The sequence below is a fragment of the Buteo buteo genome, chromosome 10 (genome assembly GCF_964188355.1).
Source record: "Buteo buteo chromosome 10, bButBut1.hap1.1, whole genome shotgun sequence".
NCBI classification, from domain to species: Eukaryota; Metazoa; Chordata; class Aves; order Accipitriformes; family Accipitridae; genus Buteo; species Buteo buteo.
This window is the reverse complement of record NC_134180.1, coordinates 35336307-35349015: the sequence shown is the minus strand read 5'-3', so window position 1 is coordinate 35349015 and position 12709 is coordinate 35336307. Positions and strand designations below refer to the sequence as shown.

The window sequence follows — 12709 nt, the reverse complement described above, 5'->3', positions numbered from 1 at the left end:
CTGCTGTATGTTTGCTGTAAAGCATTTACTATCCCTTCTTTTTAAAGAGCTGGTTTATGAGGTGTTTCTTGGAAAGACTTGTTCAAGAGAAATGAGAAAGACTTGTTCAAGAGAAATGAAGAAGACTTGTTAGTTTTTTTGAACAATATCTTGTTGGTTGAATGTGCAAAATGCTTTTTCTCCCATTGTGTTTTATCCGGAAGATGTCTTTGTCACCTCATTATGACAGGCAGGGGAAGAAAGGGGGACAAGGGGAAAATCTGGTTGTCCTGGCTGACTTTGCAGGATTAGTATTAGACATTATCTGAAAAGTCTGTGTTCTTGGGTACTCCCTGACACAACATTTCTTGGTCTGACATTATTACTGTGCATTACCGAATAGCAAACACCGTCGATCAGGTTCTCCAGTGTAAACTGGTTGTGCTATCTGATGGTGACTTCAGACCTGGATCTTCTCTTCTCTCCTCTGAGAGAGCTGATTGCTGATAAACCCGAAGTCAAGACTTGCACAGTTCCACCAGCTTAGATGCAAAGAAATCAGTTTCAAGGATAACTTAATTTGTCTCTATTTCACTGACTTCATCTGAATTATTCCTTATTTTTCTCCTGACTGGTCCCTATTCCATTTCTAAATGCTTTCTTGGAGACGTTCTGCGTTTTTATGTCCTATACTAAGCCCCTCAAACAACCCCACCTTAAAAAAAAAATTAAAATTAGTTCAAAAGTCATCATCCAAATCGTTCCAGATGCCAGTGTGACTAGAAAGCTTCAGGTGGTTGGATTTGGAGTAGCCTGGAGTTTTGCTAGGACCAAACAGGAGGGCAGGGACATCTCCACACAGCCCTGCCTTGTGGTGTCAGCTCCGGAGGTCTTGTGTCCAGCCCAGCTGCTGTTGTGTTATTAACCAGCTTTTTGCTCCCTGCCAAGTTATGTGATATTTTGCAAACTATATCTTTTGGATCACACTTGCCTTAGGTTAAAATCATACTGCAAACTTCACATAAACATTCAGGCTTTCCTTAGCATTTTAGTAAAGAGAGGTGGGAAGAAACTCACGGAAGAGCCCTGAACAATATATGTTCAAGACAACCAAACCTGAGTTTGTACCCGCTACTGACCAGCTGTTCTCTCACTGTGTAACAGAAGACAAAATGAAAAATACCTTTCGAAAAAAAAAAATTGCAATACTTTAATAAACCAATCCCCAAACCAAACCTTCTGGCTCCAGTTTTTTCACTTTATTGCCCTGCTTTGCCCTTTGATCAGTATCTTTACTTGGGTGTCATGGCAATATAATAGGTGATGGTTTTAGTGTCAGAACAGAAAAAAAAATATTCTTTGTCAGAGGAAACAAAGCATTTGGAAGGGAAGTAGAAAAACTTGAACTTTTCCATATGTTTGTGAGCTCGTGAAAGCTGGCCTCAAAAAAATCCCAATGTTTAAGGGGTTTTAAATGGGGCAGGAGTATCATTAGGTAGTTAAGATTTACCCTCCCCGCTGAAACCCAAACCTTTATTTGCATACACTGCAGGCTTGTCATCCTTATTCAATTAATGAACAGGTCCCTGTAATCTGGTCCTAAATATACACTGCATAGTTGGGTGAAGCTTGCAGAAAGGGGGCCGGGATCATTGTTCTGACTGTGTTTTGTTAAGACTTCTTTAATCAAAACATTCATTCAGATAGAGAGGCCGGCTGCATATTTTGGCATCGCTACCGAGGGGAGCAGGGACGGGGTTGGGGTGGGGAGGGAGGCCTGGGGGGAGGGGTTGGTGTTGCTTGCTTCTCTTTTTTTTTTTTTCCTAAGTGCTTGGAAAGCAACTATTTAACTGGTGTGGAAAAACAAATAGAAAACATACATGGAGGTCATGACTTCACAGGGATTTGTTGAAAGTCTTTTTTAACAGGATAAAAGTATCACCCCCCAAGCTGTTTGTGAGATGCACAGCCCATCCCTGTGGCCTTTCTGCCTTTCCCCCCTTACCTCTTTTTTTTTTTTTTTTTTTTTGAAAACATGCTTTCCCTCAATCCAAATGTATGGGAGGAGAAGGTAAAAGCAGGCAGGGCACATGACTGTCATCTGGCCGGGTGCCACCTGGGAGAACAGCAGTGGCGGGACGGGTTTGGGGCTCCCAAGAGGGTTTCCACGCAGGTGCCGTAGGGGCTGAAGCTGCAGGGACAAGGGGTGTCCAGGCATTCCGGGGGCTGCAGCCCGCTCTGCCTGCAGGCACGTTTACACTCAGGCCAGCAATGACTCCTACAGCTTTTGTGCCACCTGCGGAGTTGTTTTTTAAAAGTATCATGCACTATCCGTAGAGACTTCACGAGCTTTCGGCCTGCTTTCGCCCTCCCCATCTTCTATTTGTAATTTTTCTCTATTTACAAATTTGGATGCTCCAGTGGCTCATAGACCTGAGCGCTAGCCAATTTGAAACTCAGTTTTGAAGACCTCCGTTTTCACACTCAAGTTGCCACGCCATGCTGAGAGGTACCCAAGCTAGCTTTAAATCGGGTAGGCCAATTACAGAAAGCTTGCTGGCGTGAGCTGCAATTTATCTGCCACATACATGGCCCCTGAGCAGTAATGTGAGTGGGCAGGGATTAGCTCACAGCCAGAAGTTGCTCCCCAGAGCTGGTCCCAAGAAATGTGCTTGCTCTTACACTGGCTCTCCTTGTGCTCTCAGACTTTCTTTCCTCCCTCACTTCCCTTCAAGCAAAAAGCATTTTTGGTTGTTTTTTTTTCCCTCCAGCCTCATGCAGGTATTACCTGTGGGTTTCTGATGCGCCTACAATATTGGGTTTGCGAGAGGAGACTCTTCTCCTCCTTCTCATTGCTATTCCCAGGGAAAAGGGTCCAGGCAGGCTGCTGGGGCCGCTAGCCTTGTGCCTCTTTCCTTTGAGGTAGCAGACGGAGGAAACAACGCGCTGGAAAAGAGAAGTTGGGCTTGCTGGCATGGGGGTGTGAGACACCCCGACTTCAGCTGCCGCCCCGTGAGCCCGAACACCCCCCATGGGATGGGAATGGGGACCTTATCAGTGCAGCACAGCTGGCAAAAGGAGTCGTCAGCCTTTAGCTCAGAGAGGATTAGACGTGCTTAAGCAGAGCAGAAATGCTGGAAACTGCAGCAACGCATCCCAGTTGCAGTGAATCGGAGCCAGAAAATAGTTCAGGGTTCGTAAGCCCCTCTCCGTTAGGCCCCTGGTTTGTAAAACCGCGCTTTCCACCGAGGGAGAGCTGGCCATCCCTTTGCCTTGCAGTTTTTCAGGGCTGTTCCCTGCTTTCGGAGGTTTGGGACACTACAGGCTCCTGCTAAGCCAAGGGACATGATGGAAAAATCCGTTCCTGACATGGAAATGCTGAATTGGTGCAAACCCAAACAGTATTTCCCAAAGGGCTCCATGGCATGGGGATGGCTGTGGCTGGACAGCGTGGCTGGTGGGCAAGTGTGGGTGCAAGAAGTGCAACTGGCTTTTTGATGTGTGCCCAAAACTTGCAAGTTTCTGGCTGCAGTGAGAGTTGTCCCTGGGGAACTGCTCTGCTTTCTGCAAAGGGGTGGGAACAAAACTGGATGAGCACAGACTGGGGATATGTTTAAGCTTTCTGTGATTTCAAATCAATCTGAGTCTGTATCTGAGTTTGGTGTCAGGGTATGCTTCTCATAAACCATTTTAGCAGCCCAAAAGCCACCAAACTGACATAACTATCCCGACCGTAACCACCAAAATGTGCTGGATGTGCCTGTAATATATTCTCAAGTCCCATCTTGGGTAGATGTTTGCCCTGGGAAAGGGAAAGGAGTGATGGAACTGACTTATCCTGAAGATCAAAGACTCCTTTTACAGTCCACTCAGGCTTCTAATATATTACTTTACATTTTGGTGCTTAAAAGAAAGCAATAATGGGTTAATCATAACATGCTTGAACAGGACACCATTTCACAGAGCTCCTTCCTTGTTTCCCTTTTCCGTAACAAGCTGGAAGCTCATCTTCTTGGCACCTGCCAACTTTGGGCTTTGGGCTAAATCAGATTAACCAGGCACCCCCCTTCCTTGGCTGCTGAATGTCTCCGTCAGGATGGAAACTCAGGAGTGCTGGAGGAAAACCAGTCAAGTCAGCAGCAGCGTTCATCTATGCAGCAGCCACGTCCTCCTCGTGAAGAAGTTTGCTCTCGCAGCCCGTTCACTTTGCACTATTTGAGTCCTTCGTATCAGAGGCTGCAGTAAGTGGATATTGCTCTCCCAGATGCCAGAGGGGTCCATAAATCAGAGGGAACAGGTGTCTTCCAAGTCCAGAGCAGTATATTTTGCTGCACCGCAGTAAAAACCACGCTGCCCTGTCAAGGCTGGTTAACGGGAGGGTATCCTCCCTTCATAAACGAATGATAACTCGAGCTCAGATGTCAGCCTCTGACCCAAGAAGGGCTGGTGTGAATTTAAGGCCATCCAGTTTGTCGGAGGAGCCAGCGGGTTTTGGGATGCTGCTTTGGCTCCCCGGCAGCCCCCATAAGCTGCGCTGTCAGCTCTTGAGATCCTTATCTTGCGTAGTGCTGTCAACCGTATAAAAGTTCCTGACCTGTGTGGTACAGGGGAAATCCTTCAAAGCATGATCCCTTACTTGTCTTCTGGCCTCTGCCCACGTAAAGCTCATAAACTAGAAGACTAATAAAAAGAACCCAATCTTTATCATGTTTAAAAAAAAAATTAATATAGTCAGCATGATCTGGGAACAGCTTCCTGCTAACAACTGGAGATAAAGGATTACTAGCATGGAGGCTGAGCCCTCCTGTCAGGGAATGATAGATGGGGTTTGTATTGAGGTGCTGGACTGGAACTGGGGAAGCTGATGGCCAACGTAGACGTCCCTTGTGACCCTGGGTGTGCCTCCTCCTGTTTTCTCTGTTTAGCCTGTGAACGCTCTGGGGAGAGAAGGAGAAATAAGGCATTTTTCTTATTAAGAGGTTCCCCTGCAAGGATTAGTGATGATGCTGTACTTGCAGCGGTCTGGAGTTTGGACGCTGCCCAGGAGGTGAGGCTGGAAAGCCATTAGTTATCTGCTGATTAGGAGAGTGAGAGAGAGGAGTCTTGGAAGCCGAAGGCATTGACCAAGGTATAGGAAGATAATGGCAGGAAAGGTTTTAGGATCACTATATTTTCCATGGCAGGGGTTGGCTTCCCATTTCCCTGTCTCTGCTTTCTCTTCTCCATCTGCAGATAGACTTATGGTTGAAGAGCACCTCTGCCTGCACGCAGGCAAGAAAGGGCATGCAGCCCTTTATTCTAATGTTGGTAGTATTGGTTTTTCATTGACATCATCTTACAATTTGGATGCACATTCCAGAAATAGGCTAGCATCACTGGAACAGAACGAGGCTAAAAAAGGTTATCAGAGGATTGGGAAATGTAGTATATAGGAGTAGGAGCAATAACGCTATTCCTCCACATCTGATTGTGATTTGATACTGGACTGAATCTAGAGCAGTTCCACTGTAGCCAATAGATCCAAAGCAGGGAAAAAAAAAGTTAACCAAAGTTGATGGTGCTTATATGTGTCCAAAAAGATTATTTGCAGATAGATATTCACACACTCTGGCATCGTGCCTCTGCCCAGAATAGTTGTCCAAATATAAAAAATAGTAAATAAGAAAATGTACTTAAATGTAGTCCGGTGTTTATGAATTTTCAGCTGAACTTTGGCAGTAAGCCCTAAACATGATAAAAGACTCTGCACCAATGTATTTTACTTTTCTCTTCTTTTTTCTTTTTTTTTCTCATTTCTTTCTCTGTCTCTATAGACAAAGCTGACAGCATAGCTTAGATCTTGAGATACAGCTGATGCATTTTTCTAAGCTAAAGTATGTTGTTAGCTCTTATGCTAATGATTGCAGCAGAATCCCAACCTCCTTCCACAAAGTATTTGTGGGAAAGGAGGTTACTGCTGAGCATTGTCTTGGACTTCGGATCTTCCTTTGGGTCCTTCAACAGCTGGATTCAGCCAGCGCCTTGTATGTAACATCAAGTCGGAAAGTCTTGCTGTCCCCATTTTACAGATGGACTTTTGAGAGACAGGAGGAATAAAGCCAAATGCTTCAAAGATACTTAGTGGAGGTTAAGCGCTGAATTCCCTTTGAAGGTCTAAACCCAAATGGCATGCTTGTGATCATGTAAGAGATTTGTATTGCCCATGGGAACAGAACCATTTTTTCAGGGTAGTGTCATAACCACTCCACAATCCTTCCTCTTTCTTCTTCCTAAAGCTCCCACTGACTTCAAAGGTGAAGAATTATGGCCCACATCCCACAGCACTGTGAGCTCGGACGTGTGTGCAGAGCTTTACCCACACATATATTCCATCAGGGATACTGACTCAAGTAAAATTACACAGGCAGTGTGGAGAGGAAGAAATTTCTGCAAGGCTGGGACTTAACTTCTTTTTGTTCTCATATTCTCTTCCTTTAACCTCAAAAGCTTATGAAATGCAGGGTGTACCTAATGACTGAGCTTGGGGTCCATCTATACTGTTCATAGGAGAGCCATAACCCAGAGTAAATAGGAATAGAAAAAAGGAAGAGTTCCAGCTGATTCAGTCAAACAAAATATTCTTTATTTTGAACACCTCTGAATGAAATATATTATTGAGTTTCCATGGGATATATGTAGTGTGTGTATTTATATATATACATATATGAGCTGGTTGGATTCTCAGAAGACTGCGTGGCTTGCAGAGACTGGACAGAAAGAATCTATTTGTCATGTATATTCACTACAAAGTGAGCACACCCCAGGTGATGGGTAGCACTGTGTTTTTCTGCTGATCCAACTGCTGCTCTCCTAGATGAGCAGCAAAATTAGAAGTTAGGATTTCTCAGCAGTCACATCATCCACCCCACTATAAATTTAAATACTAGTATTCAGCAATTATCAGGAGGTCAGTCTCTCACCCATTGGCAAAGCAAATGTCTCATCCATTCACTCTCAGTTCAAAATAACAAATACTTATTGTTAAAATGTTACAATTAATTTTTACACTGAATGGAAACAAAAATATTTGATAAAGTGGAACAGGGAGGGCGCATCCCTCTGGTGCATTCTTTAGCCCATCCTTTTAAAACAGCAGATTTTCTTTTTTCAAAAAAAAACCCTTGAATTCTGGCTGCAGTTAACAGCCTCCTAATTGCGTGTCACTGTTTCTTGACTTCCTGATCCCTGTCTGGTGGTTAGGAATCCAAAGGGTTTCTTAAATCAACAGGAGCAGCTGCCTCCTTGAAGCCAGGCATGGTGTATGTCACCGACTGTGGAAAGCAACTGCGATACAGGGAGGAGCGGAGGTGATTAATGGGGCCAGTGTCGTAGCTCAAAGTGTGGTTGCACTACTGTGTACAGGCATACTTAATTCAGTCATTTATCTTCTGTCCTCTGCCACACACACGCAGAAACATACGTGCATGTTTTATTTTTGCCAGTGATGGAGCACTCATTAAAAATGCAGGAATGCACAAGGTGCAGCAGGACCTGTAGCTGATGATGTGCCTCTAGAGGTGATGCCTGCCTTTGTGCTGTTCCTTGGACAAGCGTGAGGAATGTTGACAAAACTCAGTCCTTGGTTTTATATTTCTCTCTCTGCCATTGGCAAACTCTTTCCCACAGAAGAGAAAGAAAGAAAGGGAGGGAAAAAAGGTAAGAAAATGTCTCCATTTTGTGGACTGTATTTTAGATTAGATAAAGAGGAGGAACAAACTGGAGGTTGAATGTGGATGTAGGATTGCAAGTGATGGCGCTGCACAAGCTGAAGAAAGGTGCTTTCCTTCTTGGCAAAGACCCTCTTGGCGAAGGTCTGAACACAACTTCTGTCCTTGGGCTATCTAGACTTCCAGCGGGAGAGCTTTCCCCTGGTTGGAGCGGGATGCACAAAGCCATTCGATCCGCCAGTGCTGCTGCTCCTGCGTTGTGTAAGAGCAGGTTGTCCTCACGGGCAATGCCGTACCTTCCTTCCCCCAAAGCATCTTAGGTGATTGGAGACCAGGTCCCATCAGTTCCCAGCCTTCACTTCCCTTCAGCCAAAAGCGGAGAAGAAGAGACTGCTCTTTTGTGGGTGCTGAGCCTTCAGATGTTCCCAAATAATTTCACCTTCCATTTCAGTCTCTGAAGGCTCCCTTGACTCCTGGCTCAGCTACCTCAACCCGTTAAACACAGACCCTCAGTATAGACGAGATACAAAGGCTTCTGATATCTGCGTGGACCAACTGATCTACAGCTTTGCATTGCAGAGGTTATTGCAAGTGTAAAATGGCTACTCATTCCTCAGACTTTATTCCTACAATCAAAATCTCTCTCTGCCTTTCACCAGGAATCAAAGCCACTACATCCTTTGCTGCCATAGCGAGCAGCATTTACCCCTCCAACACCGGCAGGCTGCTCCTGCGTCCCTTTGAGACAAACGCACATTCTTGCCAGACATGGAGGCAGCTTCCTTGTGTATTAACAAGAAACTGGTGTCTCCGATAGGTCTGGCTTAATGGGACTTAGTATTTGTTGAGTGCTGGCAAAGGGCTAAACTGAGAACAAGGTGCAAAGTGCTTGCATGCTCTGAGGAGTTCACAAGATACGCTGGCAAAGCCAAGCTGTGCTGGAAAGCCTGGAGGAAGGATTGATTCAGGGTAATGCAACTGAACCCTTAAGGAGGGACGTGCTGTGAGAAGTGCGGTGATTTGGCAAAGCAGGTTGAGAAGTCGTTTGGAAAATCAAAGGTCCAGCTGGTCGGCATTGGCCCAATACGCTGGGGCAGGCTGCTGTCAGCAGCAGGATTAACTCCAGCCGCATGGGGTTCCCTGGCTCAGGAGATGTGGTGCCCATTTCTGTCTCGCCCAGCTGGGTACAGACTTTGGTGGGAATCCACAGCAAGGCCTGGACTTGTCCTTCTGCATAATGTGCGGTGAGGAATCTCTGCTGCTCGGTACTCCGCACGTGAGGAGAGCTGTGGAGGAGGCTGCAATGAAAAAGCTTTAAGGAGAGCCACTGAGAAGGTGGAAATCAGTTCTTTCCATAAAACTTGCTGAAAGCTTTTGGAGAGGCAGTATGAGTGAAGAGGGTGGAAAGCGACAAAAATTGTTGTGATAAAATCACGTGGCCAAGTGGGAGGGTAAGAGGTGGGCTGAAAAACAAAGACTAAAGGCAAGTTTTAGAAAATGAGTACAGGAATTTGGTATAGTAGAAAACCAGAGAAAGCATTAACCGAAGTAACAGAGTCCTTGCATCAAGTATTTCAGCACAGTGAGTGAGGGATGTTCCCCTTATGGTCTATGCATGCAATGTCATTACCCCCGACTCAGATTAACGCTGGAAATCCTGGCAGCTTTACATGTACCCGGGGACTCAGAAATCCGAGTCTGAGTTTTGAAGCTTAAGCTGCTTTCCAGTGGCGAGGCACAGAAAATTGCCGGAAGGTGCCTGGGTCCTGTTAGCAGTCATCAAACACTGCCCACTTACAGCACTGCTCGCTGCAGGGCCCGTAAGCTCCCAAACTCTCATGGTAGACCTTGGACTCTCACTGTGTCAAAACAAGTTGCCTATCCTAATAATCAGAGACTTCTGGCTTGTCTGTCCATTAATAGCATGGGTCTTGGCTCATTCCTGGGTCTGCTGCCCTGACTCGGAATGGTCCTTGAGGTTTCAACCCTTATTCTGTCTCTCCTCACAAAAACAGGGACTAAAGGAGCAGTTCCTGTGGAAATCCCTTCCTCGGAAATAGCAGGAACGTTCCAGGGATTTATGTGTTGCAATGCATGTCTTCTCTGAGACCTAATAGCATCTAAAGCTGGAAGAAAGATGACGGGGTTTACCCTGTTTACATCTTCCTATGTCTGGATTTGTTAACCTTTCCTACTTGTTTAACTGTTAGGTTATTAAAAAGGGACATATACAAGCCAAATCTTGCAGTCCTTACTCAAGTTCACAGTGAACTTGGCTGAGAACAGATTACAGGATTTGTTCTGGTATTAAATAGCCAATGAACTGTGTTGAAAAAGCAGAGAATAAAGGTTTTAGTAACTAACCCAAATGTAACACCTAAAACTACATTCTGCTGAAGGAACAGAGAAAAGTAAAAATTAACTTAAGTTTCATTTAGTAAAATGCTAATTTAACTTTAAAAAAAAAAAAATCAGTTGGTGATGTGTTTTTTTCTTTGTAGTATTCCCAGCAACCTCACAAGCTCTCATCCTCTAGTGTTGTTTTGGTTTTGGGTTGGTTTTTTTGTATGATAGTGATGCTCAGGTGGTTAAAATAAGGCTCGATTAAAACATCCAGTGTTTTGGGGATTACTTAACCACTGTCACCTGAACTACAGTCTTTCTCTCCATTTCAGGTTCCTAACTTCATCAACACAACGCTCCCACCCCATGAGCAGGTGACGGCTCAGGAGATAGACAGCTACTTCAGACAGGAGCTCATCTACAAGAGGAATGAGAGGATGGGGAAGAGAGTGATAGCGCTTTTAAGGGAGAACACAGACAAGAGCTTCTTCTTTGCCTTTGGAGCAGGTACAGCATGATTTTTTCTGTTTTACGTGGTTATCGTGATTGCAAGTGAAGTGGTTTGAATGCTTCAGGATTTTGTCTCTGGTCCTGCAGGAAGCTTTCTTAGGGGAGTTGCCTTTGAAGCAGAAAGGCTTTTGTTTGTCCAAACCTGCTTCTAGAAAGCAGTGAGTTGGTGTAGGAGGTGGGTCTGGGTCCAGCTGGGCTGTGGACAGGCTGCACTCCTCTGCTTTCCATCTGATTGTAGAAATGTGAAGCTGTTAACGCTTTTCATGCTGTTGTGTTTGTTCCCTTCCCAGCCCAACCTGTGGGTTGCTTGGGTTACGTTCACACCATGGTTGTGTTTATGGCCACAGGTGTAGGAGGTGGTTGAAGTGTATTTGAATTTGCAAGTCCCAGGCAGTGACTGTGGGAATACAAACCTTGCTGTGGCACAGGCACATCTGCATGGCTTGGGGTGTTGGGACCTGTTGGGGTTGCTGTAGTTAGACTTTCCCAATGGGTGACTTAGCTACTTTGGTGGTGTGTCTGTACAGACTGGCTCATTTTGGACCTTGCACAAATGCATGAGTTACGTGTATAGCTAAGTGCCAACGTTTTAAATTGTTAAGTAAAAATCCAGTGTGTCCTTCTGCCTGTTTAAATTCTCTCTGTGAAATCTGCAGAACAAAGATGTCTATAGTACTTCTGTCAGCCTGCAGCAGTATGTGCTACTGTCCTTTCTCTCCCTTCTTTTATTTTTTTTTTTCCCTTTCCAGTGGAATTCACATTTCTGTGTGATAAGAGTATAAATAATAACTGCTCAGGCCACAGCTCAGCAGAATCCCGAGCACTGGCTTAAGTGGCTCTTTGAGCTCCCTTGACTTCAAGGCAGCCTGAGATTGTCGTGCCGAGAACCAGTCCGCTCCTCCTGCTCCCTCTCCTTGATAATTTCTTATTTTTGACAGAACTTTGCTTCTCATCCCATGGGTCTCACTATGAACTTTGGCAACAACTCACCTTTCGCTACTCACTTCGGTGGGAATTTTGATTAAAGACTGTGGGGTTTAGCAGAGATACATGCATTTTGATGTATTTATTTTTTGAGTGTATCCAGACTGAATTTTCCCAAGCTTATTTAATCTCCAGCTTGCCTGTTTCTTCTGTCCAAGGAGTTTTGCTTAACTGCTTTTACAGTAGGAAAATATATCATGGTGGTTCATAATTGGACAGGGATTCATAAAAAACAGCTTGTCTAACCCATGGAGCAAAGTTTATCAGAGATTATCAAATATCATGGTTTTGATGTAGTTTTCAGTTTTGGAAGTCCCTTATCCTCCCAGCTCCAGCATATACTGGTTAAACTGGGCATCATTTCCCACTTACCCTGCTCTGTACACTCTTTCCCTGGGCATCAGCTACAGACCATGGTTTGAGACAGGATCTTGGACTAGATGGGTCATGGATCCAATCCACTGCAGCTTTTGTATGTGCTAATAGCAGAAATGAAATTAAGCAAATGGATACTGATTACACATTGCTTTCTACAGAAAGTCACACCTAAGTTGTAGGAGGTTTGAGCTTTCATTCCCTGTTACCATCGGAAAGTATCTACCTGAAACTCCCAGGCAGCATCACTTGGGAAAGCTGGCTCGTTAAGAGCAAGTCTCATTTTGTCCTTTACTCTCCATTTTTGGTGATGTTGAAAACTGCCTTTGTTGCTGGGTTATTTCTTCTTCCCAGCACTGACTGTAGCAGGACAGAACAGACACATGCAGCCGGATTTATTGAAAACGGGCGTGCGGGAGATGCTGAGGAAAGCTTTTTGTTTTGGGTTCTTTGTTCCAGCATCCCTTTGGCCTTTCCTACTAAAGTGGGCCATCCCTGCGGGCCATCCCTACTTTAAGTACAATTAATCCCTCCTCTCTTCTCTGGGGTGTTTTATTCTTCATGCAGTAAGTACTGAGAAAACTTTTAATTTTTCAATGCTAGAACTTTTATGTGGCCGAAGTACAAGCAAGTTCATTTTCTCTTATGGTTCAAATGCAGTTTTTCTCTTGAAGGCTTTTGTTGGGGTTTGGGGTTTTTTTTTTTTGGTTTTGGGTTTTTTTTTTTCACATGCTGAATTATAAGAGTGGCTTTTATTGCTACATTTTGTATTGGCATTCTTACATCTACTTGTTGAATTTTAAAGGGGGATT

At 44.7% G+C, this 12709-nt stretch overlaps 1 protein-coding gene across 2 annotated transcripts in view; it reads left to right on the top strand.

Moving 5' to 3' along the window:
- The window catches only part of TRABD2B (TraB domain containing 2B), a 298250-nt gene that overhangs the window by 169123 nt on the left and 116418 nt on the right, over nt 1-12709 (top strand). For both annotated transcript variants that reach the window (XM_075037065.1, XM_075037066.1), the window contains exon 4: nt 10361-10535. In XM_075037065.1, the coding sequence (XP_074893166.1) occupies nt 10361-10535 (175 nt within the window). The remainder of the gene's footprint in view (nt 1-10360; nt 10536-12709) is intronic.